Here is a 25,577-nt window from a genome sequence, read left to right as displayed (position 1 = left end):
GGTACTGCCTGGTGGTCCTTTAAGGGGTGACTTGGGGTGAGGGGCTCCAGTCTGATCACTGAAGGGGCGTGGCCTGGGAGGGGAGCGCTCCGCCGCCCTCGAGAGAGTGTGCGCACGCGCTCTCAGCTGGTTCGCTCCTGGCGCTCCCGGGGCTCCGAGACCCGAACTGGCGCCTGCGCACTTGGTCTCCGCCGCTGCTGTGGTCTCCCGCCCCGCCCCCTGTCACTATCCCCCCCACTCAGGCTCGCGCTCAACGGCAGAGGTGGCAGTGCCGCCAGGAGCGGACCGACCCGAGTTACCGGTGGGGGGGCCGGTGTCCACCGCGCGCGGCCAAGCCGGCGCTGCTCTCCCACTCTCCCCGCGCCCCCCATCTGGCCCCCACGGCTAACAGTGGCGCGGCCGAACGCGGCCCACGGCGGGGCGCGGATCGAGCGGGGCGCGAGCCCGGGGACGAGCGGGGGGCGGCGAGGGAGGGGCGCGCCCACCACATTCTGGGCGCACACCGACCCCGCCTACGCCGCGGGGCGAGGACCCTCGGTGAGTAATGCCCGCCCGGGGGAGGAAGGGAGGAGACTGGGCGGGGTGAGGGCCCGGAAACGCCAACGGGGGATGTACCTGCGCGCGCACCCTCGACCTCTGACCCCGTGATTTCCCTCTCGACCCCTGTTGAAGCTGACTACTGTCTTTTAACCTCGATCCGGGGCCGCTCTTGACCCCAGGACCTCCGGTCTGACCCCTGACTTAACCATATTCCGGCCTGGCGTCATTTTCATTTCCTGTTTTGTCCCCCGAAACTCCGTCCTTTCCCCAGACCCCATCCAGTTTTGTTCTAAGGATCCTTGGCCTGACCCCAGATCCTTGCCTGACCCTGTACCATCTCTGAAGCTCTTCTTGCCTTGTCTTGATCACCCCAGTTTGTTTCCTTATGCTTGACCTGTCTGTTCCCTAAATTTGTATCCTGTCTCTGAACCCCTGCCAGTCCTATCCTGTCCCTCTAACCCCAGTCTGATCCAGGTCGGTACAGATTCCTGACCTCTGACTTCTGTACTTTGTCCCCACCCTGTACTGTCCCTCTGGTCCCTCTCCTGACTCCTGGTCTCCATACTGGCTCACCACCTGTGGACCATCCCCCTGTCCCCTGCCCTGTCCCTGCCCCCAACCCTATGTTATTTTCCCGTTTTCTCTGTCCCATCACTGCCCTCATTCCTAGCTTCATTCTGTCCCAGTCTTTTCCTATTCCTTACCTCCATCCTGAACCTGCCCTTTTTCCGATCCCTTCCTTTGACCGCTGTCTTGGCCTGGCCCCCATCATGTCTTCTGATTACTGTTCTATACCGACCCTGACCATGTCCTGCTCTTTTGTCCCTTGCTGCCCCCTACTTTTTCTCTAACCTTGTCCCAAACCTCACTCCATCCCATCTCCTGGCCGGTGTCCTGGCTCCTTCTCTGTCCTGCCTGCCTCCTGACCTCCATTCTACAATGACTGATTTTGTCTGGTCCCCTACAATCCTTCCTGTCCTGTCTCTTCATTCTGTCCCAACCCCAGGCCCCTATTCTATCCCTTCACATGCCCCTCTACCCTGTTCAGATCACCCTCCTTCCTAACACCCACTTTCCATCCCCTCTGAGCCAGAAGGACAGGGATTCCATCGCATTACACCCTACCACTGAACTTGGAGGTTCTGCCCTTCCCATCATCTCTGAAGTTCATCCCGAATGCTTCTCTTAGCATGAGCAAGAGCAAGCAGCCCTGTGTCCCATGTGGCCGAGGTGGTTTTATGTATGATTTCCCCCACCTCCACCCAGTGATCTCACACAGAGCTTGCATTTCTCTCCCTGCCCTAGGAGGGCATAGAACTGTTTCTATGCCCCGAACTCTCCCCAAGTGTGGGAGAACACCCTAAATTATTCAGTGCCTCTGGGAGTTTGCAAGGTCTGGGTCATGTTTCCAGTCTTGCTAGGTTGGGGGCTGCCCCATGGGGGATGAGCAAATATGTGGAGGTGGGGCACTTAAAGGTATGTGTGACTCTTCTAGGTCGTTGTCCCCCTCATCTCCTGGTCTTGGTTCTAGGTGCATGATCCCTGCTTTTTTGACCTGAAGAAAGTCTGTTCTAGGCCAGAGACTTCAGAGCTTGGTAGGGGTGGTTTGGGGGCAGGGGCTTATTCCCCCTTCTCTCAGCAGTAAATAGTACAAATCCTGGTGCTAAGGCCATCCAACCTCTGTGGGGCAGGTCTGGAGGGACAGTCACTGGGTATTAGAATCAGGCCTATCCAGTAGTACCAATAACAACAATAATAATATGAAGTTCCCTTGCTGTCCAAATCTTGATTCTGAAGACAGTCGGAGAATTTGGATGGAGAGGAGGTAATGTGTTATTCAACTATGTTTTGTTCCTGCATTTCTCATAGAGAGTTTGAGGAACGAAATGCCAGACCCATCCTATTTACCTAAAACATTTATCCAAACCTATTAATAACAAAACAAGCATCCCTCATTCTCCTAATCTATTTGGTACCTGAGTTTTGAGGTGGAGAGTTCGGATAGTTCAGACAGTGAAAGACTCCAACTTATCTGAAGGTATTTTGTTTTTGCATTTTATGTGTGTGTGTGTGTGTGTGTGTGTGTGTGTGTATGATTTGCTGTTCCTCTGTCACACGGATCCATTGGTGTGTTGATAAACTCACTCTCAAAAAACAAATATTTGTGCATTTTACATATGACTAGGGAGAGAGCAGATAATGAGGCATAAAGGCTCTAACACAAAAATACATTCAAATCTTTTCATTTTTCTGAGCTTCAGTGGCAAGAATTGGGATAGTAAGGGTACTGTGTTGTGTAAATATATGTGGTTCCTGCACTTTTTGATGTTGAGTAAGCAGAGATTGGATAATGAGGAAAAACAGCTCTGTTTCAAATATGTCTGGTTCGGTGAGTAGGGAGTATTCCAGGTCTGAGTAGCAAATAGGGAGGGTTTGGAGGCTGAGGGCTGCCAGCTCTGTCTCTGTCTCTGTCTCTCTGTCCCTCCCTCCATATGTATAAGTATATGTAAATGTACATTTATATGTACATGTATATGTATACGTACATGTACGTGTGTATGTATATGTATATATATTTGATTCCTGACTTTGGGTTGTGAGGAATACTTGTAATTATGACAGTCAGTACGTAGTGAGCACTTAGCGTGGACCAGGCACTGTCCTAAGCGAGCTTTAAATGGATTAAGTCATGTCATGCTCACAACAACCCCATGAGGTACATACGGTTATCATCACCCCCATTTTACATGTGAGGACACTGGGGCCCAGAGAGGTTAAGGGACTTGTCCAGGCAGTCACATAGCCAGTAAGTAGCAGAGTTGGGTTGAACCCCAGACCCACCACTTGCTACCCCTCCATGAGGCCACCTGAGGCTCAGGTCCCGGCTGCGGTGGGGCTTAGAGGTTGGCCAGCTTCCAGGCTGTTAAAAGTCATGGAACAGGGCAATGATGTGTATGTGTGACTCTGCCCTGCCTGTCTGCCTGGCCCAAGAGGCCCAGTTACCTGCTGTCTCCTCTTTACTCCCTCACCAGCCTACCTCCGTGTGAGGTCATTATTATTGTTTTTTAATTAAGTTTATTGGGGTGATAGTTGTTAGTAAAGTTATATAAATTTCAGGTGTACAATTCTGTATCACATCATCTATAAATCCCATTGTGAGTTCACCACCCAGAGTCAGTTCTCCTTCCATCACCATATATTTGATCCCCCTTACCCTCATCTCCCACCCCCCAACCCCCTTACCCTCTGGTAACCACTAAACTATTGTCTGTGTCTATGAGTTCTTGTTTCTCATTTGTTTGTCTTAATCTTTTGTTGTTTTTGGTTTATATACCACATGTCAGTGAAATCATACGGTTCTCTGCTTTTTCTGTCTGACTTATTTCGCTTAGCATTGTACTCTCAAGATCCATCCATGTTGTCACAAATGTTCCTATATCATCTTTTCTTACTGCCGAATAGTATTCCATTGTGTATATATACCACAACTTCTTTATCCATTCACCTATCGAAGGACATTTTGGTTGTTTCCATGTCTTGGCCACCGTAAATAAAGCTGCAATGAACATGAGGTCATTATTGTTGTTATTGACAGTCATTAACGACATGGTGTGAGTGTCTTTGCACTGTGAAATGCCTTCCAAAGTGACTTTGGCCTGCCCGTCTTGGCTCTCTAAGCACCGGTTACCCATTTTTCAGATGAGGAAGACTAAGCCTTGAGACTCAGTCTGCACTGCCAACCAGATACCCTTGCCCCTCTCAGCTCTGATTCTACAAACATGTCTCTTCCCAACATCCTTGGTGTCCCCCACTAGGCGGGCAGGAAAGGCCATTGCTGAGAGGACACTCCCCACCGACACCCAGCTGCCCACCTTATTGCTGTCGCCTCCACCAGCCATAGGCAGCAAAGGGGGGGAGAAGGGGGTGATGAAAGGGGCCTTTGTGTTCCCTGCCGGAAATCTCATAGCCAGGAAGAAAGGCGGGCCGGGTGGCAGGAGGCATGTATGTGGGGTGTTGCTGATACAGAGTGAGCTCCTCTCCAGGCTTGGCCCACCTGCCAAGCAGGCAGGGAGCTTGCCTCACTCTGCCCTTTCACCTAACAGCTAGGCTGCTGCAGGGGCCTGGGCTGGGCTTGTGTCCAGAGGTCACAGAGCAGATGGTCCCAAATAGAGTGCAGGATGTGTGATACGTGTTGGGGCAGGCCCAGAGCCCAAGTGGTGGTGTGGGGGAAAAAACGTCGTAGCACTCAGAGCTCTCAATTTCCTTGACTCTTGGCCAGAAAGGCCTGAGGGGGAAGAGTGGGGCGGCGGGTGACCCAGAGTGGATGTGAAGCAGCATGAGTCCCCTTTCCCACTCCTCCTCCCTTGCAGGAATAGGCTCTGTCAGCCTCCAACCCAGGACCCAGCCCTCCAAGATCTGATTCCTCCTGCTCTTATGCCTCTGTGATCAGAATCAGGCCTCTTCACCTCTCCGAGTCCCAGCTTCCACATCTACAAGCTGGCTATGAGGAGCTGGGTCTGCACAATCCACCCAGGTTCGTAGGGACCAGGAGGCGTTAAACCACATGTGTATTTTGTCAGTTTGCTAGCATGATTTCTCCTGGAGCTGCAGAAGGTGGTGGGGTCTTGGGACCTGGTTTCTCCTTAGAAAAGTTCATCTCCTCTGTCCCCAGTTGGGAAACTATTACCCCAGTGAAGGTGGGAATTACCTGAAGACCTCCTACTGCTGCCTTGTCCTGGGAGGAGAGGGTAGGGGCCTCAGGAAAGGGATGTGAGCTGCCAAGAGACATCCACCCGAGGCCTCCCATGTGCTTAGTGCCTCCCCAGACCTCTATGCCCCAGCTCCCAAGTAATACCCGGGAGTGGGCAGGGTCTGATCTGGGAACATGGGCAGCACCAGCGGCAGCTGCCACTCCCACCACCCTTAGCCCTTCTTCCCCAGTTCTTTGCTGGGTGTATAGGGTGTGGGGAGGGGGAGATCCAGGCTCTCTTCTTGGCCATGCTGGACACCCTGAGGGGACCTGGCCCTAAGGGTGGCCTGAGCCCTGATGGCAGGCAGGCAAGGGTTAAAAGGTATGGGCCAGCCCAGTCCCTGGCCAGGTAGGCTGGGCCATTGCCTAGTGGGAGGCGGCCTAGGCTTCTGCCACTGTGCTTACCGCTCACCGCTCACTGCCACTACCAGCCGGAGCCAGGCCTGGTTGAGACAACTATTTTTTTCAGGTACCTGAGGCCACCCCACAGTACCTGTCTGGTATTGGTGAGCACTTGGGAACATGGGCCCAGGGTCGGGTCGGGGGGATGAGGGTATGGGGTGTACTAACATTCCCTGTGGAAAAGAGCCAGGTCTGTGCTAGAGGACAGAGAGGAAGGAGAGCCTGAGTGGATAGATGGATGAAGCCCAAAATGTCCAATTTCCTTTCCTGGCATAAAGCTGATCCCTTGCCGGAAATGGAGGAAGGGAAGGGATCAGGGAGGAGAGAAGACAGAGTCCCTCTTCTCCAGTCCCCCCACTTCCTCTTTCGCCTTCCTCCCCTGTGGGGGTAGCCTCTGCTCTCCCTCAACCCAGGGCACAGCCCCTCAGAAAAGCCCAAACTGGGCGAGTGAGAAGCTACGTCCCGGCACCTCCCTGCCCGAAGTGCCTGCTCCGCATCTGTTCATCTAGAGTGGGGCAGGGGGCCCCTAGGTCAATGTGGACCGTCCAGACACTGGCAGTTTGTATTTGCTCCCACCACGGCAGGATGTGGAAGTGGGGGTCCCACGAAAGGTGTTGAGGTGCCACCCAGGTGAGGTATCTTGGTTGTAAACAATCATTACAGCCAGGAATTTCTTTCTCGGCTGTGGTGTCAGAAGGGCAGACCTGAAAAACCTGCTGGGCCCGCCTCTGGGTGTGGGGGTGCTCTCCGCAGCTCTCCTACTGCTGCCCATCCTGGGACAGGACAGAACCACCAATGGGGAGACCCAGGGGCTGATGTGGGAGGGCACTGAGGAGGAGGCTGCTGGGATTCCCTTCTCCTCGTCTCTGGGTGGGCATGGAGCAGCCCCGGGCCCCAAGGCAAATGTGCCGAGGGCAGGCTCATGGAGGCAGAGGTTCGGGAGCCGGGTGTGGGGGTGTAGGGTGTGGATCCTATGTCTAGCCTGCCCAGTGACCCCATGACTCAGGCCCTAGCTATGTCTTCAAGGTGAGGCTGACAGGATGGAATCGGGGTTCCTTTATGGACCCCGTGCTGGCTTCCAAGGTGCTGTGAGCTCCCAGGGAAGAAAGGCTAGAGGCAGCTCAGCATCAGATGTAGGATCAATTCTGGCGAACGGGCCCACCAGGGAGGAGTGGCGGTTCCTGTTGGGGTGGAGGAAGGTGTAGGCGAGCCTTGGGAGAATTCCTCAGACCCAATTGAGGCTGGGGAAAAAAGATCCCCAGGAGCCAAGGGGCAGAGGAGGCCGATTTTGGACCTCAAGGAAACCCTACAGTGCCGGACAATGTCAAACCTCAGAGGATGAGCATGTGAGCACCTCTGCAAAGCACACGCTGCTGCCTGGGTACCCACAAGGCCTATAGGGACTGATCCCCACCCCGGTTGAGGACAGGGAATCACAGGAGAGGAGTAGACCCTATGGGGCAGGTAGGAGGACTGCCGAGGAACTGGTAGCACCACATCCCCCAATGTACAGGTAGGGAAGGGGGTTGGACCCATACCTCCTCATTTGCCTGAGTCTTCTCCATACCTGGCTATCTTGTCATGACAAGCTGAGGAGTTCGAGGTAAGTGGGGATTGGACATCTGTGGTCTCATGAGTTCCTCCCTGCCGCCTGCCACTGGGATCAGGCCAGGTGGTGGGAGGTGATGTCACCTGGCTCCCCAGCTGGGGACTGAGCAGGACGTGGGAGGGAGGGAGCAAATTCCAGAGGAGGGGATGAGGGCAGGGCTGGCAGCCAGCCAAGGTAGGCTCCATGGCTAGCCAGGGCAGTTTGGGGCAGAGAAGGAGACAGGAGGCAGTCGGCTTGTTATCTGCAGTTGTGGACTTCACTGTTCACGGTCCCGGCAGGGTGACTTCCCTGTGCTGGGTGCAAGACAGGCTGGGGTGGGCAGAGAGGCTAGAGGGGTCCTGGAGCCAAGTGGACACTCTCTCCGGGGCCATAGGAGGGTTGGGACAAGTAGCAACCCACAGGTCTGGGCTTGATCCCCGGGTCAGCTGCCTCGTCATTCTTTCACTCAGCAGACATTCACTGCACACTTGCTGTGCACACAGAAGTATTTTGAGTGCCAGAGATATTGATGAAAACAGGACATACACGTTTCCTGTCCTCACGAATGTACAAGGGAGGCACAGTCTCTCATTGGACAGCAGTTGTGAGGGGACGTAGTGTGGGGGCCCACCTCTAGAAGTGACTTTTAAGCCCTACTGTGTAAGTGAGAAGCAGGGGCTGGCGTGGTGAGAAGTGAAAAGCATTCCAGATAGCGGCCACACCCTGCAGCCCGATGGGCTGCAAGCTTCTGAGGAATTAGTGAGGTGGGAGCAGCTCTAGTGTGTTAGCGTGTCGGACTGGAGGGGTGGGCCTGGGCTCCAGCCTTAGCCGTGGGCAAGTTATTTCACCTCTTTGTGGCTTACTCTCCTCATCTCTAAACTGGAGGTCATCATGGTCATAGAACTGCCATCACAGGGTGGTTGTAAAGATTAAAGGTGGCTTAGAAGGTAACTATGCCGGGCATCCAGGTGCTTTATAAATGCCCATTGTTCTTATAGTTGGTTGAATCTCTGCCATTAATTCTCCCCAGGTGAGACTCCTGACTGTGGCTCATGGGCCTCTGAGGAGGCATCGTAAGTCCGCGCCAGCACCCCACTTGCTGTGCTTCCACTCAATGGGAAGGGGACCAAGGTACCAGGGCCAAGTGGGGCCATATATTGACACAGATTCTGAGAGGGCAGGTCAAGCAGGCAGTGGGGTCAGGATACTCCTTCTTCCCAGCTGGGGTGCAGGAAGCTGGGTGGGGTAAGGGTTTGGGGACCACATGTGTGCTTCCTTAATGGTTCCTATGAATCACTGCCAGGCCTTGTCCCACCATCAGCCACGGCCTCTCGACAGCACCGGGATGGAAGTCAAAGGTCAGCTGATCAGCTCTCCCACCTTCAATGCCTCAGGTCAGTGACTGGTTCCTCCTCCTGCTGCCTCCTCACCTGCTCTGAGTCAACACCTGCCCGCCCACTTGGGTAGGGTTGGTCCCTGGTCCCACAGGATGCCCTGGTTGCCCCACTGATCTTTGCTCCCTCTGTGTCCAGCTGCCCTGTTTGGAGAGGCTGCTCCCCAGGTGAAGTCAGAACGTCTGCGGGGGCTGCTTGACCGGCAGCGGGCTCTGCAGGAGGCCCTGAGGCTGAAACTTCAGGAGCTACGCAAAGTGTGTCTCCAGGAGGCGGTGAGGGCCTGGCCCTGAGTGTCGGGCGGGGTGAGGAGCCCGGGCCCTTTGGTAGGCAGACTGGAGTGGCCATTCCTGAGCCACTTGACTGAGCTGTAAACTCCCTGTCACGCTCTCGCTCCTCAAAGCTCAGCTTAGATATCTTAGAATCAATAAAATATGGCAGTGTCCTCCGTTAGGCCCACACCCCCCGTTAATAATTTGAAGTCTAAAAAAAAAAACCTCACAAAACAATTGTTATTTCCAAAATTTGGCTGTAAAACCTGACCTGCACTGACGTGGGATGATTTACAGTGTTGATTTACCCCTGTTGGTGTGAGTGTTCACACAGTTTGTCAGAAATAACAATGCAGTTCAGAGCATATAGCCCCAGGCCCGGAAGGTGTGTTCTGTAATACACAGACTGTGTCACCTTCATAAAAACCCCAAAATTCTGGATTCCAAAGCAGATCTTCTTGCCTACCATGCCCACTCCCGTGGGATTTGGGCCATCAAGGGGCTGAGAACCCAGGATGCACATCTGCCTGGTGGAGAACTGGGAGGAGGAAGAGAAATAACAGGCATGGGATGCCAAACAGCACTAGGCTCCTAGTAGGACTTCTGTAGCTTCTGGGGTCATTACTACTTTGCCCCATTCCTCCAACTAACCTCTGGTAGTCTCTGACCCCTGTCGCCCACCCCTCTCCCAGGAGCTGACTGGCCATCTGCCCCCTGAGTGCCCGCTGGAGCCTGGTGAACGACCCCAGTTGGTCCGTCGGCGGCCTCCTGCAGCCCGAGCCTACCCTCCACCGCCCCCGAACCCAGCACACCACTCCTTGTGCCCTGCTGAGGTGAGCAGATGGGTGAGGAGAGCAAGTTAGGGACGGGACACATACAGAGGAGGAGGAGCCTAAAGGGAGCCTGGGCAGACGTGGTTGCATCCAAGGGAAGGAGATGCTGAGGTGAGAAGGGACTGGGCCTGAGGGAGGTGGGTTTGTGGTCTGAGGGAGCATGCTAGTCCCTCACTGTGGGGATTAGCCTCTCCCCCTCTGGAAGATGAATAGGCCCAGCCCGTAATCTAGACAGATCCTGCCCCCAGAGGGAATAAACCACCCCCAGGAAGAGCAAGCCCCACCTCCAGTGTAGATGGGCTCTGCCACCTCCTGGTCTCTGTGCTTGGCCATTTCCAACATTTGGTTCTGTCCCACCCTCTTGGGTGGGCCCTGCAGGAGCTGGCTCTCGAGGCCCTGGAACGTGAAGTGTCAGTACAGCAACAGATCGCAGCAGCTGCCCGCCGCCTGGCCTTGGCCCCAGAGCTGAGTGCTGAGCAGCGCCGGCGCCGGCGCCAGGTCCAGGCAGATGCACTGCGGAGGCTGCACGAGCTGGAGGAGCAGCTTGGGGACGTCAGAGCCCGCCTCGGTCTCCCGGTGCTCCCGCTGTCCACAGGGGCAGTTATCACCGCCCAGGGTGTCTGCCTGAGCACACGCCTCACTCAGCTCAGCCAAGGTGAGTCAGGCCCTGTCATCCCACTGGTAACAGTGGGGAAGTGGGTATTGGCTAAGGGACAAGGTAAGGGTGGGGTGGGGGACCAGCCAATGAAAAGTGGACAGAACTTAATTTAAGGTACCCGATCAGTAAGAGGAGTGGTGATAAACTGGCTCCAGGCAAGGGTGGGGCCATTGTGAACTGACCCATAGGCCTCTGGAAAGTGAGGAACCAAGCCTCTGGTGGTCTGGGATTCAGATAAAGGTGGATTCTTGGGGGAGGTGCAGGGTGAGGAGGAGAATGGTCCGTGGTGTAAGGGGATGGCCCCAGGCCTGGCACTGATTGGCTGGCATCTCCCCCTTCTCCCCTATAGAGGACGTAGTTCTGCACTCGGAGAGCAGCTCCCTCTCAGAGTCTGGGGCCAGCCATGAGAATGGTGAGGACACCTGTCCCTCTAACCTAGCCACCCCGTCATGCTCGGCCCCTTCCCTCCCTCCCTCCCCAGGTCCTCCTTCCACGCTCCATCCGCCTGGCCTGCGGGTCCCTTCTCTTCACTTTCAGCCTCATCAGCCCTGCCCAACCCTCTGCCCCTCCCTGCCTCCCTAGTCCCTGCCCTTTGCCTGCAACCCATCGGGCTCCCTCTCATCGAATTGTCCCCCGCTTTCTCCCTCCCACCCAGAGGAGCCCCGTGGCTGCTTCCCTCTGACGGAGCGCCCCTCGCCACCCAAGGCCTGGGACCAGCTGCGGGCTGTATCTGGGGGCAGCCCTGAGCGGCGAACCCCATGGAAACCATCCCCGTCAGATCTTTACGGGGACCTAAAGAGCCGGCGGAACTCTGTGGCCAGCCCCACCAGGTAAGGGTGAGCCCTTCCCTCCCTTCCCTCCCTTCCCTGTGAACCAGGAATGGGATCCTGAGCTGGGGCTGGCAGGAGGGCCTGCTGTTGGGGACGGTCTCTAACGTGGAGCTCCACCCGTGTCTGCCCGTCTCTGTCTAGCCCCACACGCTCTCTGCCCAGGAGTGCCTCCAGTTTTGAGGGGCGAAGTGTGCCTGCCACCCCTGTCCTCACCCGGGGCGCTGGCCCCCAGCTCTGCAAGTAAGAGGATTGGGGGGGTGTTGAGGAGGGAATCATTAGTTCTAACTGGGAGAGCATTACCAAAGGGTGTGGGACATAAAAGGCTGGGCTTTGAAAGGTGAATAAGAGTTGCGTTGGTGGAGAAGAAGGGGGTGGGGATTTGGGGCAGAAGCCCCAAAGTTTGAGTATGGGCCTTTCTGTGCATTTTGGACAAGTCATTTACCTTCTATGAATTTTGGTCTCCTCATCTGTGAAATGGGCATAATAACGTCTGCCTTCGAAAGGCACCGTGAGCATAATAAGTTCTGGTGCACATATACTGAGTGCCTACAGTCTGCTAGGAATCAGTGCCTTACATTGTATCAACTCATTTAATCATCACAAGATCCCTGTGAGGTAGGTGCTACTGTATTGTTATTCCCGTTTTATAGATGAGGAAACTGAGGCACACAGAGGTTAAGTGACTTGTTAAGTAAACCAAAGACCTGGTATTTGAACCCAAGCAAATTTGACTGTACAGTCCATGCTTTCAACCATTGTACTCTATTGCTTCTTAAATACTAAGTGCCTGCTTTTCTCAGGTTGTGAACAAAACAAAGTCCCCGTTCTTGCGGCGCCTGCATCCTGTGATGGTGGCTGTTGGGATGATAGTTTTGGGTGGTTCATATACATGGTGGGGGCGGGGGTGGGGGGACAGAGAGTTCAGGAAGGGCCTTGAATTCCAGGCCTCAGGATTAGGACCTCATTGTGGAGGAGGTGGGGAGCCGTGAGAAGCACCTTAGCAGGGGCTGCAGGTCCTATGTGCTCGGAAGAGCCCTGTGCTGGGCCCTCCCATGCCAGCATTTCCTCTCTAGCCTGGCACACACTGATATCTCCCTCAGAGCTAACAGCTACAGGCCCCCCATTCATTTTCAATCCCTCTGCTCCCCAGCCTGGGGCAGAACCTCTGCTGTCCTTTATATACCTCTAACACCTTTATACAAACGATTTCTAATCCTGGGTCCATTTTGGGGGTGGGGACGTGAAGGCTCAGAGAGGCGTGGTAGGGACCTGGGACACTCAACCCATCGGCCTCATATTTCTGACCTTCCTCCCATCACCCCCACCTCCACTCCCCCAGACCTGAAGGCCTCCATTCTCGCCAGTGGTCGGGCAGCCAGGACTCCCAAATGGGCTTCCCCCGGGCGGAACCAGCCTCCGACCGCGCCTCCCTCTTCACAGCTCGTACCCGCCGCAGCAACAGCTCCGAGGCCCTGCTTGTAGACCGGGCAGCTGGGGGGGGAGCTGGCTCCCCACCTGCACCTCTGGCTCCCCCTGCCACTGGTCCCCCAGTCTGTAAAAGCAGCGAGGTGCTGTATGAGCGCCCCCAACCAGTCCCTGCCTTCTCCTCCCGCACAGCTGGTCCCCCAGACCCTCCCAGGGCTGCCCGGCCAAGCTCAGCTGCCCCTGCCTCCCGCGGGCCCCCTCGGCTCCCACCTGTGTGTGGGGACTTCCTCTTGGACTATTCACTGGACCGAGGCCTGCCCCGTGGTGTTGGTGGGCCAGGCTGGGGGGAGCTGCTGCCTGCAGCTGAGGTCCCAGCATCCCTGTCCCGCCGGGATGGGCTCCTCACCATGCTCCCAGGCCCGCCACCTGTGTATGCAGCTGACGGCAGCAGCCCCCTCCTCCGCAGTAAGGACCCCCACACCCGTGCCACCCGCACCAAGCCCTGTGGCCTGCCCTTGGAGGCCGCCGAGGGTCCAGAGGTGCATCCAAACCCTCTGCTGTGGTTGCCCCCACCCACCCGCATCCCCACGGCTGGCGAGCGCAGCGGCCACAAGAACCTTGCTCTGGAGGGGCTGCGCGACTGGTACATCCGGAACTCGGGACTGGGCGCGGGGCCCCAACGCCGGTCTGTGCTCCCCCACATGGGCCCGCAACACCCGCCCTTCCTCCATGCCCGCTGCTATGAGGTGGGCCAGGCGCTGTATGGGGCCCCCAGCCAGGCACCCCTCCCACACTCGAGGAGTTTCACGGCGCCCCCTGTCTCCGGCAGGTATGGGGGGTGCTTTTACTGATGGGTAAGGGGTCTCTTAAGGCAGATGGCAAAGGCCTCCAGGCTAGGGGACAGCTAGTTATGAGAGCGAATGACTTGGACCATGAGAGTGCTAGCTGCAGCCTTGGCACACAGTCACTGGGCCCTGCCTGACCTATAGTCGTCCATGGGGTCTCGGTGGAGGGGTATCTTGGGCCCTGGTAGCAGCAGCTCTTTACCGTGCTATAGAAGAATTTTAACATTTTAACAAGCAGTGCATGTCAACTGAAAATGAGCCTTGGAACCAGGGTGCTGGGAGGAAGGGACGTCCTGTGCCCTTGCCTTTCTCTTCCTCTTTTCACCGTGCCCCATGCTTGCGAGCCTCAAGGTACTGTCCTGTACCTGCCTCCACCTCTTTAACGTGCCTCTTTTCCTCTCTCTTTCTGTGTCTTGTCCGTCTTCTCCTCTCTTCTCTGTCTTCCCACCCTGTCCTCCGGATTCCTGCTACCCTTTCTAAAGATACTACGCGGACTTCCTGTACCCCCCGGAGCTCAGCGCTCGTTTAAGTGACCTGACGCTAGAGGGGGAGCAGTCGTCCAGTTCTGACCCTCAAACCCCAGGGACACTGGTCTGACCCCTTCTTTTATGCCCCTTGTTGGCCCGGGCATGAGTCCAGTCTGGGGAGCACACAGCTGACCTCGCTGAGCCCTGGGGTGCGGTTGCTCTCAGTCCTAGGGGGCGCCAACCTGATCTTTCAAGGCCCCGGCTCCCTGTGGGCCCATGAAGGTGTCTGATGCCCTGCTTCTCCTCTCTCGTACTGTGCTGAGAACTGGGGCCCTCAGCCAGCTTAAAAGAGGGGCTGGTGTAATGGGGACTCCAAGCCCTCCTCCATTTCTGTTTACAGTTGTGATTTCGATGTTCACTGTCGTCCCCCAACACTAGGCGTTTTATAAAAGGGAAACTGTGATCCCATCTGGCTGGGTTCATTCCTGCCCCCATGCCCAGCCTGTTCCATTCAGGAACCTCTTCCACAAAATGGACCATATAGAGTCACAGGGCCCTGTTTGGGGCAGCCAGGGACTCTGGTGTGGACAGAACTCCCTGCCACCCCCACCAGGTCTGTTCTTGGGAAGGTGGGCTCTCTGCCCACATTTGGAAGTACAGAAGTCTGGGTGGGGGGCTTGGGTTCATTTTCCCACCCCAGGGGTGCCCGAAGGACCCCTGTCCCTGTCTGCCTGTCTGTGCCCGCTGCTTCTGCCCCCAGGGTGAGATGGCCCAGCCTTTAGCGGCAGCCTCTGCCCTGACTTCCCTGTCTGGAGGCCCCACAGGAGGGCCAAAGGGCAGAGCCGTTGGGCGTGTTGTGTCCTGGGATGCTGCTGTGGTGGAACCTGGCAGATGCCAGTCAAAGCCTCAGGTGACGCCTAGCCACGGGCCGCGTCACATCTTCCCTGGCTTTCCTTCCATCCACCACTTTTTAAACAAATATACACGAGCTGTGTTTTCTATACCTGTCTGTGACTTTCTGGAGCTGGGGGTCCCCCTACCCCCTTTACCTGGTGTTTAACTTTTCTTTTTGTACCAACAAATCTGGGCCCAAGACACTACCCACACTGGAAGGGGATTTCTAGAATAAATGTGTAAACCGAACCCATGTGTTGCTCCTCTCTCTGCCTTTCCTTGGGGCCCGCACCTGTAGTTAAGACCAGACATATTTTTGTAACACCATATGATGAAAAAAGATAACACCACAGAAACAGCCTGTGATAATGTCATCTGCTTTGGCTTTACTTGCTTTGTGGTGTGGGGTAACTTCTCTGCCTATCTGTGCTCAGATTTCTAGCCAACTCTGAACAAGAGCCTTTAGTAATACAAATGATGATGGGAACACTGTGTGCCCTTAACTACCTTGTGCGTTAATGCTGCTATGGAGGTGACAGGTTCCAGGAAGGAACAGAGAGCTCACCCCTTCAGCCCACACATTTGTCAGAGACCCAGTCAGAAAGTCTAGCAGAATTGAGAAGCGCACCCCACTGGCCACTGAAATGCACAGACTATCCAGGAGGCCCAATTGGCTTGAAAGATGCAACAGCCTTTATTGTTGGCAGCAACACTGATACACATGCCCCACCCCACTTCACCCCAAGGTCCTCGCCACTGTGTACCTTTGGGGGGAGGGGCAGAATCCCTAAACAGAGCTGGAGGGAAGCAAGTGGGACTGGTGAGTGTTGGAGTCACCTGGGACCAAGCGTTCAACAGGGTTTGGAACCTGACTCTTCCACCCAGAGAGGGGCTGGGAACACTTGGGTCCTGGGGTAAAGATTTGGCAATGCCTTGATCTGAGTTCAAAGCTGGGGTAGTGTCTGGAAAAGCCTTGGTCTAGGGTTTAAGATTTGAGAATGCTGTGGTCCCACACCCCAGCTTTGGGGACTGGTGGGTCCCAGGTTGGGGTTGGGGGAAAGTCTCCATCCAGAGTTTGATGTTGGCCATGGATGCTCAGGTCTCCCAGTCCTAGTTTTTGGCTGGATGTGGGTGGCTCTGGGTCCCAGGTTCAGGGCTGGGGAAGACCCTGGTCCCCTAGGTAATGGGGGCTGGGAATGAGGGATATCCCAGTTTTGGATCTGGGGGAGCGTCTGCTTTTTGAACTAGGCAAGGAACTCCTATTTTACGGGCTGAAAAAGGGCTCTGAATACCAGGTGTTGGCCGGGGTGGGGGTGGCATTCTCCAGGTCTTGAGTACAGGTCTCAGGCCTCTAGGATCCAGCCTCCTGCTCTTGTCCCAGCGCCTCCAGTAGCAGTCCCATTGGCGTCCGCTTGAGACCAATGCTCTCGATCTTGTTCTCGAGCTTGTTCTTGAGGTTGCGCAGGCGCAGAGAAGCGTGCACCAGGATTACTGTGGGCAATACCAGGCGATTGGGGTCAGTGGGACGGGACATCAGTCTTTAGCCAATGGGGGCCCACAGAGGGGAACTGGAGCACAGGAAAGCCAATGGAGTGGTCAGTGGCCAGGACACCTCTGATCCTGAAGGTGTGGCTTAGTAATTGCTTTGCAACAGGGGCGTGGCCAGGGAGGGCACATGGTAATGCGGACGTGGCCGGTGGAAGGCGTTTAATACCAGGAATGAGGCCTGGAAAGGCGGTGTTCAGAGGGGAGTGAAGCCAGAGAAGGCGCTTTGTAAAGGGGTGTAGCCATGCCCGCCGGGTCCCCCAGCCCCCTTTCCACCCCGGGAACCAAGGCAGGGCAAGGCCGGCCTGGCGCCGCGCGCACTGCTGGCCGTGTTCCCGGCTATCTCAGGGTAGTGGAGACTCACTAAGTACGGGCCCGGCGATGCTGAGCAGGAAGGTGCAAGCACCGCCCACCGCCCACAGAACCAGGAGGCCGACGGCAAGCACTGAGGCCAGGCAGGCGGCGGGGTGACTGCGGCGGCAGCGACGCACGGCTGAGCGAGTCTCAGCTGCCCACACCAGCACCCCGAGGGCCACCGCCACTACCAGCGCGCTTAGGAGGGTGTGCAGCGGGCGCACGTACCTGCGGGGACAATGGAACTAAGCTAGTTGCCAGTTGGGGAGAGAGCCGCCTGGCCTCCGAACCTCCCAGACCACCGCGGACCCGATCCCACGTTCCAAGAGCTTTGGTCCCCATCTTTGGACGCTCTCAGCCCAGCAAATACTTCTGCCAGCCCTGTCTCCAGCAGGTCTACCCTCCAGGGCTTCCCACTTCCAGGAGCACCAGACTCACCCTGTGGACCCTCATTTCTTTCTGTTCAATCCTCCAGTCCCATCTTCTGGTGCTTCAGGCCCTCCCATCCCGCTAGGCTCTTTCTTTGCTTTTTCCTTCTGACCCTACCCTCACAGGGCCCCTCTCCAGTACCCCACCCCATCATGCCCCCAAACCCAGCCTTTGAGCCCAACCCTTGCAGAATCTTTTTCCAGGTCTCCTGTCTCTACATTTTCCTCTCTCCAGGCACAGGGTCCTTACAGGACTCCCTTCCAGGCTTCCTCCCCTTGAAATTCCACTTCCAGGTTTCCGTTTCCCTATAGATTCCTCCCTCCATCATTGTTAGAACCCCCAGGCTTTAGGTCCCACTCTTAACTTCCAACCCCACCCAAGTTCCCTCTCCAGGTTCTCCATCCTCTCTGGTCTCAGGCCTTCCAATCCTGGGTGATCCCTCTAGGCTCAAGTCCCCCAACAAGTACCCCCTCCTGCTGCATTCCAGTAATAACAGCCAGGCTCCCCTCCAAACCCAGATCCGCCACAAGTCCACCCTCCAAACCCTTCAACTTGACCATCTCCGTCCCTATCTCTGCCCTAAGGCTTCCAGGGGCACCTTAATCTGATCCCATCACATCATCCCACCATCCTGACACGCCCCACTTTCAGGCCCTCCTTATCTTCAGGTACACCTCCCAGCCTAGTTTCCCTTTCAGTTCCTCTTTCTCCATCCTCCCCAGGTCTTCCCTTCCAGTCCCTCTACCGCCCTCGGCCCCCCTCAGTCAGGCTCTATCTCGCCCTAGGCCCTCCTTACAACTAGGTCCCACTGCCTCCAAGTCCTCCCATCCCCAGTAGGGTTTTCTTCTCTACTGGATTCGCCCTTCCAGGCCTTGCAGCCTTCTCAGATTCCCCTCCCGGTTCTCAGAATCCCGCGGGCCCACCTTCAATGCCCTGTAGGCGTCCCTGGCCAACTGGCGCCTCCCTCCCTTCCTCCCTCACCCGGCCAGAGCGAGACCAAAACCGAAGCAGACAAGGTAGTTGGTTTGGTAGTAGAGGAGGTTGTTGATGACGCGGTGGCACCATCGCTGCGGGTCGCACGGATCCGGGGCCGCCAGCCGGGCCGACCCCAGAACAAAGTCATCCAGGGCGCGTAGCGGTGGCAGCCGCACCTCCGACATCCTGCGAGTCGATGTAGCTGGACCAGCCAGAAGAGCAGTTGGACTACAACACCCGTTACACCTCGCGCTACCGCGGTGGATACCGGGAAATGGGGTGTGGGCGGGGCGGCTGCTACCCCACCCATCCAGGTGGACAACGCAGGCGCAGAAACGCACATGACCGGGTGGACAACGCAGGCGCAGAAACGCACATGACCGGAAGTGCAAACACGCCGTTAACAGTAAGGCAGCAGGGCCTGCCGGGAAACCAAGTCTAGGCCGCGGGGAAAGGTGTTCCCATCCACCCCCGGGTTGGGGCACCAGGGGGGACTGTTCGGGGCAGCTCTGGCGGCGCAAGTCAGAGACACTGGACACAGCAGAGAGACGAAGACAGGGACTGTCAGGAGAGGACCAGGATCCCAGCTCCTTCTTGTTATGGTTCAACAGGGTCACACCTTTCCTGGAAATTCTGCAGGTTCTTTTCGGGCTCTTCTTTCAGGCCCCACCCCCGAGGCCCAGCCATAAATACTATTAAGGTCTCTTTATTCACATTCATCACATCAAAGATGGGTTCTTTCTGGGAAGGTTTTCTTTTCTTTTGTTTGTTTGTTTATCCCCACAGGTTGGGTTAGGGCATTCCCTCTGGGTCCCTAGTAGTCCCCAGGTTGGGAGCCCCAGGGCATCTGCTGCCTCCCTGGGGCCCTGGCCTGGCCCTGTGGGCACAGTCTTTAAGTGCTTGGGGGAAGTGCTTGGGGGGAAATGAGCTGTTTAGGCATTGCTCTGCGGAGTGGAAAGTGGGCACCTGCCCCATTAGTGCTTGCTGGCTGGTGGCTTCCAGCACTCCCACCCCCACAAATGCTTTATACTCTGCCACTGCAGGTCCCTAACAACCCACAGGGTCCTTAAAAGTCATCGTCATCACAGATGTCAAGATACACATCGAAAGCCTCTCTGTTGCAGTTTCCATCAGGAGTGAAGACATATTTGTGGAAGGTCCCATCTACACAGATGGCTGCAGGAGGGGGAAAGATCGGTAAAAGGTTAGAGGCTGCCAAAAGCACACATTCCAATCCTCTCAGGTGTCCCGTGGCCTAGGGTCTCCCCCTTCCAGGCCTTTGCCCACATACCATCCCCCTTACTGATGATGGAATTGAGCCACCCATTCTAGCTTGCTTAGGCTTCCCATTCCCCAAAATTCTTTCCGGTCCAACTTGCAGGCCTTTGCCCAGGGACTGTGCCCAGTCAAGGGACAGTCCTACTCACCAATGACAGAGTTGACGTTCTTGGAAGTGTTGCGACCGAAGGCGCAGATGCAGGCTGACTCGGCAGGCACGGTGAAGCTCGCCAGGCTCCACTGAGAGTCCACGTACTGTCCAATCATGGGTCCCACCTTGCCCACGCGAGCCAGCCTGCAGGAAGCACTGGCTAAGCCCAGGTGTGGTATATGGGCCGGGGGATGGGGACGCAGCAGAGGGGGGCAGGGGATACTTACGCGGAGCGACGGTTGAGGCGGGTATCCTTGAGAGCAAAGATATGGACCGTGCCCTTATCACTGGAAGCGCACAGGAAGGAGGAATCATGGCTGAAGTTGATGCTGGAAGACAGACTAACAGTGACGCCCACATGTCATATGGCGTGGGGTTGCCGGCCTACCACACATACCCAGTTCTCACCAGTAGAGGGTGGCAGGGTCAGTGCCTCGGCGTAGTTCTACCAGTTTCTCCTTGGACTGTGTGTCAAAAAGTCGAATAAGAGTGCCCTTCTGGGAGGCCGAGGCCACTACGGTGCCTGGCTGGTTTAGGGACACACAGGCTACATCGCTCTGATGTGCGTTGATGGTAAATGGAGCAGACGAAGTGCCAGGCTTTGTGCTCGCCAGGTCCTACGGTGGGAAGGAGCAGTTGGGGCTCGGGGTAATATGGAGGACAGGGTCCCAGAGTCCACAGGGGGAGCCAGCCCACCCACCTGCCCATCCCTGCCCACTGAACAGCTCACCACAAGTTGCAGACTCCCACACTTGTGTCCTGGGAACACTAGCAGTTGTTTCTCCAGGCTGGGACAGAGGTCACAGAGCCCTAGGGTGTGAAGATGAAGGGGGGTCTGGGCTGGTAAAGGGAAGACGAGGGCCAGGCAGGGTGTCAGAAGGGACAAAGCTGCATAAAGGTTGGACTTTGACCTGTGATACATGTTACCCACAGAACCCTCAGGGGGCTGCCCTCAGTTGTGCTCCCACCAGCGAGGCAGATTTCCTCTTCCCTATGCAGCTGTGGCAGCCCCAGTAGGCCCAGGGATCCCTGACAAACGCACCCATGTGCTTACTAGGCGTTTTTGCTCTGCTGTCTGGGGTTTCCAGGGGAGGGACAGGGCTAAGAGTGGAGAGAGAGAACTGGCTAAGGGATGGAAAGATGGATAGACTGAAAATATGAGCATTTCACGCCATCTGAGCATCTCTGTGCAAAGACTCTGCCTCTTTCCCCGCCTCTGTGTGTTCCTTCCATTTTTTCCTCATTTCTCCTCCTCCACCCCATCCATTGCCTGCTGCCCCTACGCCTGCATATCTGGGTCCTCTCACCCTTTGGGTTGTCCCGGGTGTCAAACTCAAACAGCTTTCGGGGATTGTCGGGGAAGGAGTACACGTAGATGCGGTTCCTCAGCACAATCACGATTCTGTGGGCATCACACAACACAGGGGGCCATAAGGGGAGGGCAGGATGTCCTGGTGGGACTAACCCTCTCACCTGCTATGGGGACCTCCTACCTCCCCCACCCAGAGTCCTCCTCAAGCTCACTTGTCATGGCGCATGCGCACAGCCAGCACTGGCTTGGTGAAGGTGAACTCCAGCACCAGCTTGTCCTTGGAGTCCTTGCCCTCCCGGGCATCGTCCCAGATCAGCACTGCTGGGCAGGTGGGTGCATTGTCCGGGCCAAGGTTTAGGGTGAGGGCAGCCCTGGTGACACAAGACCCACCCCTACTCCCCATGGGACCTCAACCCACTTGTTTAACCTTTCGCTAACACCCAATGTGAACCTCACACAGCATAAGCACTTGTGGGTGCAATTCCTGAGAGAACAGGTTCTGGAACTGTTATACCCATTTGTAGGTGAGGAAACTGAGGCTCCAAGGGATTGAGTATCTGGCCAAGGACCTCACAGCCCATCAGCAAGCAAGCAGGGACTCGCACCAGGCCTGTAACTTCCCATCAGTAACTATTTCTGCCTCCAGGGTCCTAGTCCCTACTCCCCAAACATCTCTGAGAAATCCTAGGCTCTGTGACTTGCCTAGGGCGATTCTCTTGCCATGTCCCAATGGGATCAATGAAAACCCTTAAAACAAGATGGTGCTTGAGGCTCAAGGCAAGTCAGCATAGGAGAGACAGCTCCAAGATGTTAAAACCTATTGGCTGTGTGACCTTAGTAAGTCACTTAACCTCTCTGGGCCTCAGTTTCTTCATCTGTAAAAATTGGGATGATACTTCCTACTACATAGAGTTACTGCGAGGATTAAATGAGTTAATACATGTAAAGTGCTTAGAACAGTACCAGGCTCACAGCAAGTGCTCCATAGGTAAAGACATGGCGTACGGGAGGCATCCAATTAATGTTTGTTAGATGAAGACAAAACATCAAGCTTCTCAAACTACAAGATCCACGACTTCCAAGCTGTAGGCCTCACTGTGTGATTCTAAAGTGCTCTGACATCTTCATCTGCTCGTGCCTTGGGGTGCCTGGGGGAGGCCAGGATTGCGGGGAGTCTGGGCCAAGGGCAGGATGGGATGAGGGTACTTACCTGAGATCTCTGAGAACTTGGGGCTGCTACCACCACCCACCAGGGCCAGCAGGTTGGAGCGGTGCAGCATTTCCACCAGGCCCATGCTGCCCACCTGCTCATGGTCTGGACATGGACCAGGGTGTCAGTTGGAGTGGGAGCCAATGCCCAGCCCATCCCTTCTGCCCATTGCCCCTTCCCCACAGGTGGCTCACCCAGATGCCCCTTCTCCATCAATGGCTCCACATTGTAGATGCGCACACCTGTCTCCATGGCGCAGCAAAAGCAGCCTGGGGGATGGGAGGAATCCAGGCTGCCTCAAAGGATGCCCAGGTGGGAAGCTAGAGCTGCTTAACACCCACCTCTGGCCATTCTCTCCCTCCCTCCCACAAGGGTACAGGTACAAGTCTCTCTCACTTTGGTCTTGATTGAAACGCAGGCTGGTCACTCCTCGAAGTGGCTGCTGAGTCATGATCCAGGATTGCTTCCCTGGACACAAATGGGAGTAGGGTTGGAAAGAGTCCTGGGGTCTGCCCTTTGAGTCCTAGAACTGTCCCTAACTGATTTCTTCCTCTCTATCCCACTCTGCTACCTACTAACCCCAGCAGGACTGCAAAGGGGGAAGAGTCCTGGGGTCTCCACTCTAAGCTCCCAAGACCCCAAACAGCATGGCCAGCAACCTCCCCATCTTCTCACATTTGGCTGATCCCAGTTGCAGGCCTACCCTGACCTGGACCTCCACCTCCTCCTTAATCCCCAGCCTTCACTGACTGCTTGTCAGGAAGTAATAATGTAGGGGGTGCCCTAGAGAGATCTTCTTTCCACCCCCAGACAATTCTGGCTCCAATGCCCAGCATGGCCTCAAACCCCACCCCCCTTCTCATCTTCACACCTGGACCCAACACCCAACTCTGCCTATCAACAAATGGGGAGAGGGGCTAGGACACCCACCTCTTCCTGCAACTCCCTGACCTGGCCCTGAGACGAGCTATGGTTTGTTCCCACCCACAAGAACTCCCCTCCTCATGCCCTTCTGACACCCCCCCACCTATTCCACCACCCCAGCGTGCTCTCATACTTTCTCTTCACATAGGTTTTCCCAAACCCTTTCGTGATCCCATGCCTACCTTGAGATGACCCCTTCTCATGCCATGCTAACTTCTGCCCAAACAGGGCCAGCCTGGATGTTTCCCCAGACCCCCTTATGCCCTAAAGACTTTACCTCAGAATCCCCTATCACTGCAAATGCCCCCTTCCGTGTGCTCTGCTGTGACTGACTCCAACATGGGCTGGCTTGGACCTACCCCCAGGAATCTTGCCTCCCTAAAATTAGTGGATGAAAAGGGATTCTATAGATGACAGGGTGATGTGATCATAAATTCCTAAGTGGGCAGGTCACGGTGTGGGTAGTCACTCCACAGGCGTAACTTCTTCAGTAAAAGGCTTATCTTTGCCTTAGGCAAGCCCTGTCCTTTGTTTCTGTGCATCTAGGTTAACACACCTTTGAAATGCCTCCTCTCAGAACCCTCCTTCTAAAGCACAACCCACATAATCTTAACTATCCTGTAATCCAGTCTCTGCCTTGCTTTCTCCCACCTTCATGTAATCTTCCTTAAGTTCTCTCCTTAATCTCAAATGCATAAAAGAAACTGCAAACTGTTATTCTCCGAAGCATTGGTGCTCTTGCTTCCTGGCAACTGTTGTCAGTTTGGGCTCAAATAAACTCTTATTAAAACTCTCAACAGGTCTGGATGTTTCTTACACCAACAGATTCCTCCTGCAAACCTCCCATTCTCTCCCCAAGATCCTGCCCCAGGACACCCCTACCCCCTTAAAACCTTTGCCCAGCCACACACCTCCCAAAATCCCTACCTGGGATAACTCAATCCCCAGACTCCTGCCCTGGATGCCCTTAAGATTCTTGTCCTAGAGCCCCTATACTCCCTTCAACCTCTGATCTCCCCAAGATGTTTGCCCAGACATACCCCTCCCCATCCTCCAAGAGCCCAAACCTCCTACTTTCCCCCCTGTACCACCTCCACCGGACTGCCTCATTCCCCAGACTCATTCTTCAGACAGTTCCACCTTCCAAGATCCATTTTTTTGGACTCCCATTCCGAAGACCAGTGCCCCCCAAGAACCCAGTCCCGGGATGCCTCACACAAAGCTCCCCTACAGCATTTCTTCAGGTCCGAGACAGCACCCATACTCCTTCCAACATCAGCACCCACTCAAGATCCCTGTCCTAGATCCCCCCATCCACCAAGACCCCTGCTCAAAGGCTCCCCAGCCTATCCCCGAACCCCGACGGATCCTGGGGTCATGCCCCAGCTCCCCGCCACTTGCACTGACCTGACCTCTGCGTGTCCCCGATCCCAGGCCCAGCTCTCGGTGCCGCCCGCGGCCCGGATTTCTGACCTCCCGGGCCTTGACACCCGGCTCTGGTGTTTACATCAGGTCTCACTTCCGGGGGAGGGAGTTTGTTACCGGAGATGATTCATCCTAGCCGGAAAACGAGGCTGTAACCCTCCTCGTTCAGGTTTTGGGTCTTTGGGGCAAAGCGAGTGAAAGCGGCATCCTCTTAGGAGGGCGCCGGGAGCGGAGGAGGCTTCGCAAGGCCTCGAGTGTCTGAGGGAACCGAGGACGGGTGGGCAAGAGAGCCTTCCCGTCGCTGAGCGGGAAAGGGACAAGGACTCCCAACCTCGGTCCTGCTCGGTTTGCTAGCGGCGTTAACCTTCTGGGCTAACGAGACTCTAACCTCCGAGGTGTGCTAGAGTGGCGGCGCCCGGTTAGTCCTAGAGAGGCGTCTGGGAACCCGTCAGGCAGGGGCGGACCTGGGAAACTTCAAAGCTGATACTATGTATCCTTGGCCTGGGGAAGCCGGGGATGGGATTCTTTCACCCGGCTCTTCGTTTTATTTACAAAATGAAAATGGTGTTTTGATGGCAAGAGGTATAAATGTTTACTCTGTGGGGGGGGGGGTGGCGGGGAAAAACCCCCAATTATGTATATAATGGAAATATTTTTTAATTAAACTTTTAAATTTTGAAATAATTGTGAATTCACATGTAGTTTTGAGAAATAATACAGGGAAATCCCATGTACTTTAACGGTTTTCCCCAAAGGTAACATGTTGTAAAGCTATAGTAAAATATTACACTCAGGATATTGACATTGATATAATCCACCCATCTTTTACTTTTTTCCAAATATTGTTTAAAAATTATTAATATATGTGGACATCTGTTTAGTTCATCCTTTTTAACTGATCCATGGTTTTCTGTGGAATAAACGTAGCATTGTTCATCTGTTCCGCTACTGATGGCCATCTATCTAGGTCGTTTCATGTACTGTGTTGTCAACATCCATGGAGTCACTCCATTGCTATGTTCCTAAGCAAAGCCAGTCTTCTGGCTTTCTTCAGGCTCTACTTCCTCATGTCCCAGATC

At 55.5% G+C, this 25,577-nt stretch overlaps 3 protein-coding genes across 11 annotated transcripts; 1 reads left to right on the top strand and 2 right to left on the bottom strand.

Moving 5' to 3' along the window:
* Positions 1-169: 169 nt before the first annotated feature.
* On the top strand, positions 170-15,144 carry CCDC120 (coiled-coil domain containing 120). Of its 5 annotated transcripts, XM_033113698.1 has the most exons (13): positions 170-537; positions 4,911-5,074; positions 5,760-5,796; positions 8,311-8,411; positions 8,584-8,674; positions 8,813-8,946; positions 9,636-9,776; positions 10,155-10,431; positions 10,784-10,846; positions 11,090-11,264; positions 11,406-11,504; positions 12,604-13,518; positions 14,017-15,144. In XM_033113698.1, exons 5-13 carry the CDS (start codon positions 8,626-8,628, stop codon positions 14,129-14,131), a joined length of 1,968 nt encoding a protein of 655 aa, XP_032969589.1. In that variant the 5' UTR covers positions 170-537; positions 4,911-5,074; positions 5,760-5,796; positions 8,311-8,411; positions 8,584-8,625; the 3' UTR covers positions 14,132-15,144. The 5 variants fall into 5 exon arrangements, with proteins under 5 accessions (XP_032969589.1, XP_032969580.1, XP_032969607.1 ...); XM_033113689.1 differs by lacking the exon at positions 5,760-5,796; XM_033113716.1 differs by lacking the exons at positions 4,911-5,074; positions 5,760-5,796.
* A 421-nt stretch (positions 15,145-15,565) lies between these two features.
* PRAF2 (PRA1 domain family member 2) lies at positions 15,566-18,453 on the bottom strand. Its single transcript, XM_033103042.1, has 3 exons — positions 18,205-18,453; positions 16,805-17,022; positions 15,566-16,386 (listed from the first exon to the last, which is right to left on the bottom strand). The coding sequence occupies exons 1-3, from the start codon at positions 18,381-18,383 to the stop codon at positions 16,247-16,249; spliced, it is 537 nt and encodes a 178-aa protein (XP_032958933.1). The 5' UTR covers positions 18,384-18,453; the 3' UTR covers positions 15,566-16,246.
* Positions 18,454-18,879: 426 nt separating this feature from the next.
* On the bottom strand, positions 18,880-24,875 carry WDR45 (WD repeat domain 45). 5 transcript variants are annotated; one of them, XM_033117851.1, is made up of 11 exons: positions 24,481-24,870; positions 22,546-22,617; positions 22,344-22,418; positions 22,150-22,254; positions 21,152-21,260; positions 20,935-21,029; positions 20,358-20,437; positions 20,036-20,244; positions 19,855-19,956; positions 19,626-19,771; positions 18,880-19,374 (listed from the first exon to the last, which is right to left on the bottom strand). In XM_033117851.1, the coding sequence occupies exons 2-11, from the start codon at positions 22,598-22,600 to the stop codon at positions 19,265-19,267; spliced, it is 1,086 nt and encodes a 361-aa protein (XP_032973742.1). In that variant the 5' UTR covers positions 22,601-22,617; positions 24,481-24,870; the 3' UTR covers positions 18,880-19,264. The 5 variants fall into 5 exon arrangements, with proteins under 5 accessions (XP_032973742.1, XP_032973721.1, XP_032973732.1 ...); XM_033117830.1 differs by having other exon boundaries at positions 18,889-19,374; positions 20,358-20,467; positions 24,481-24,875; XM_033117841.1 differs by having other exon boundaries at positions 18,889-19,374; positions 20,358-20,467; positions 21,152-21,257; positions 24,481-24,872.
* Between the last annotated feature and the right edge of the window lie 702 nt (positions 24,876-25,577).

Source organism: Rhinolophus ferrumequinum, chromosome X, assembly GCF_004115265.2.
Source record: "Rhinolophus ferrumequinum isolate MPI-CBG mRhiFer1 chromosome X, mRhiFer1_v1.p, whole genome shotgun sequence".
Taxonomy (NCBI): domain Eukaryota; kingdom Metazoa; phylum Chordata; class Mammalia; order Chiroptera; family Rhinolophidae; genus Rhinolophus; species Rhinolophus ferrumequinum.
The sequence above is the reverse complement of the archived record's forward strand: the minus strand, read 5'-3'. Positions and strand labels throughout refer to the sequence as shown.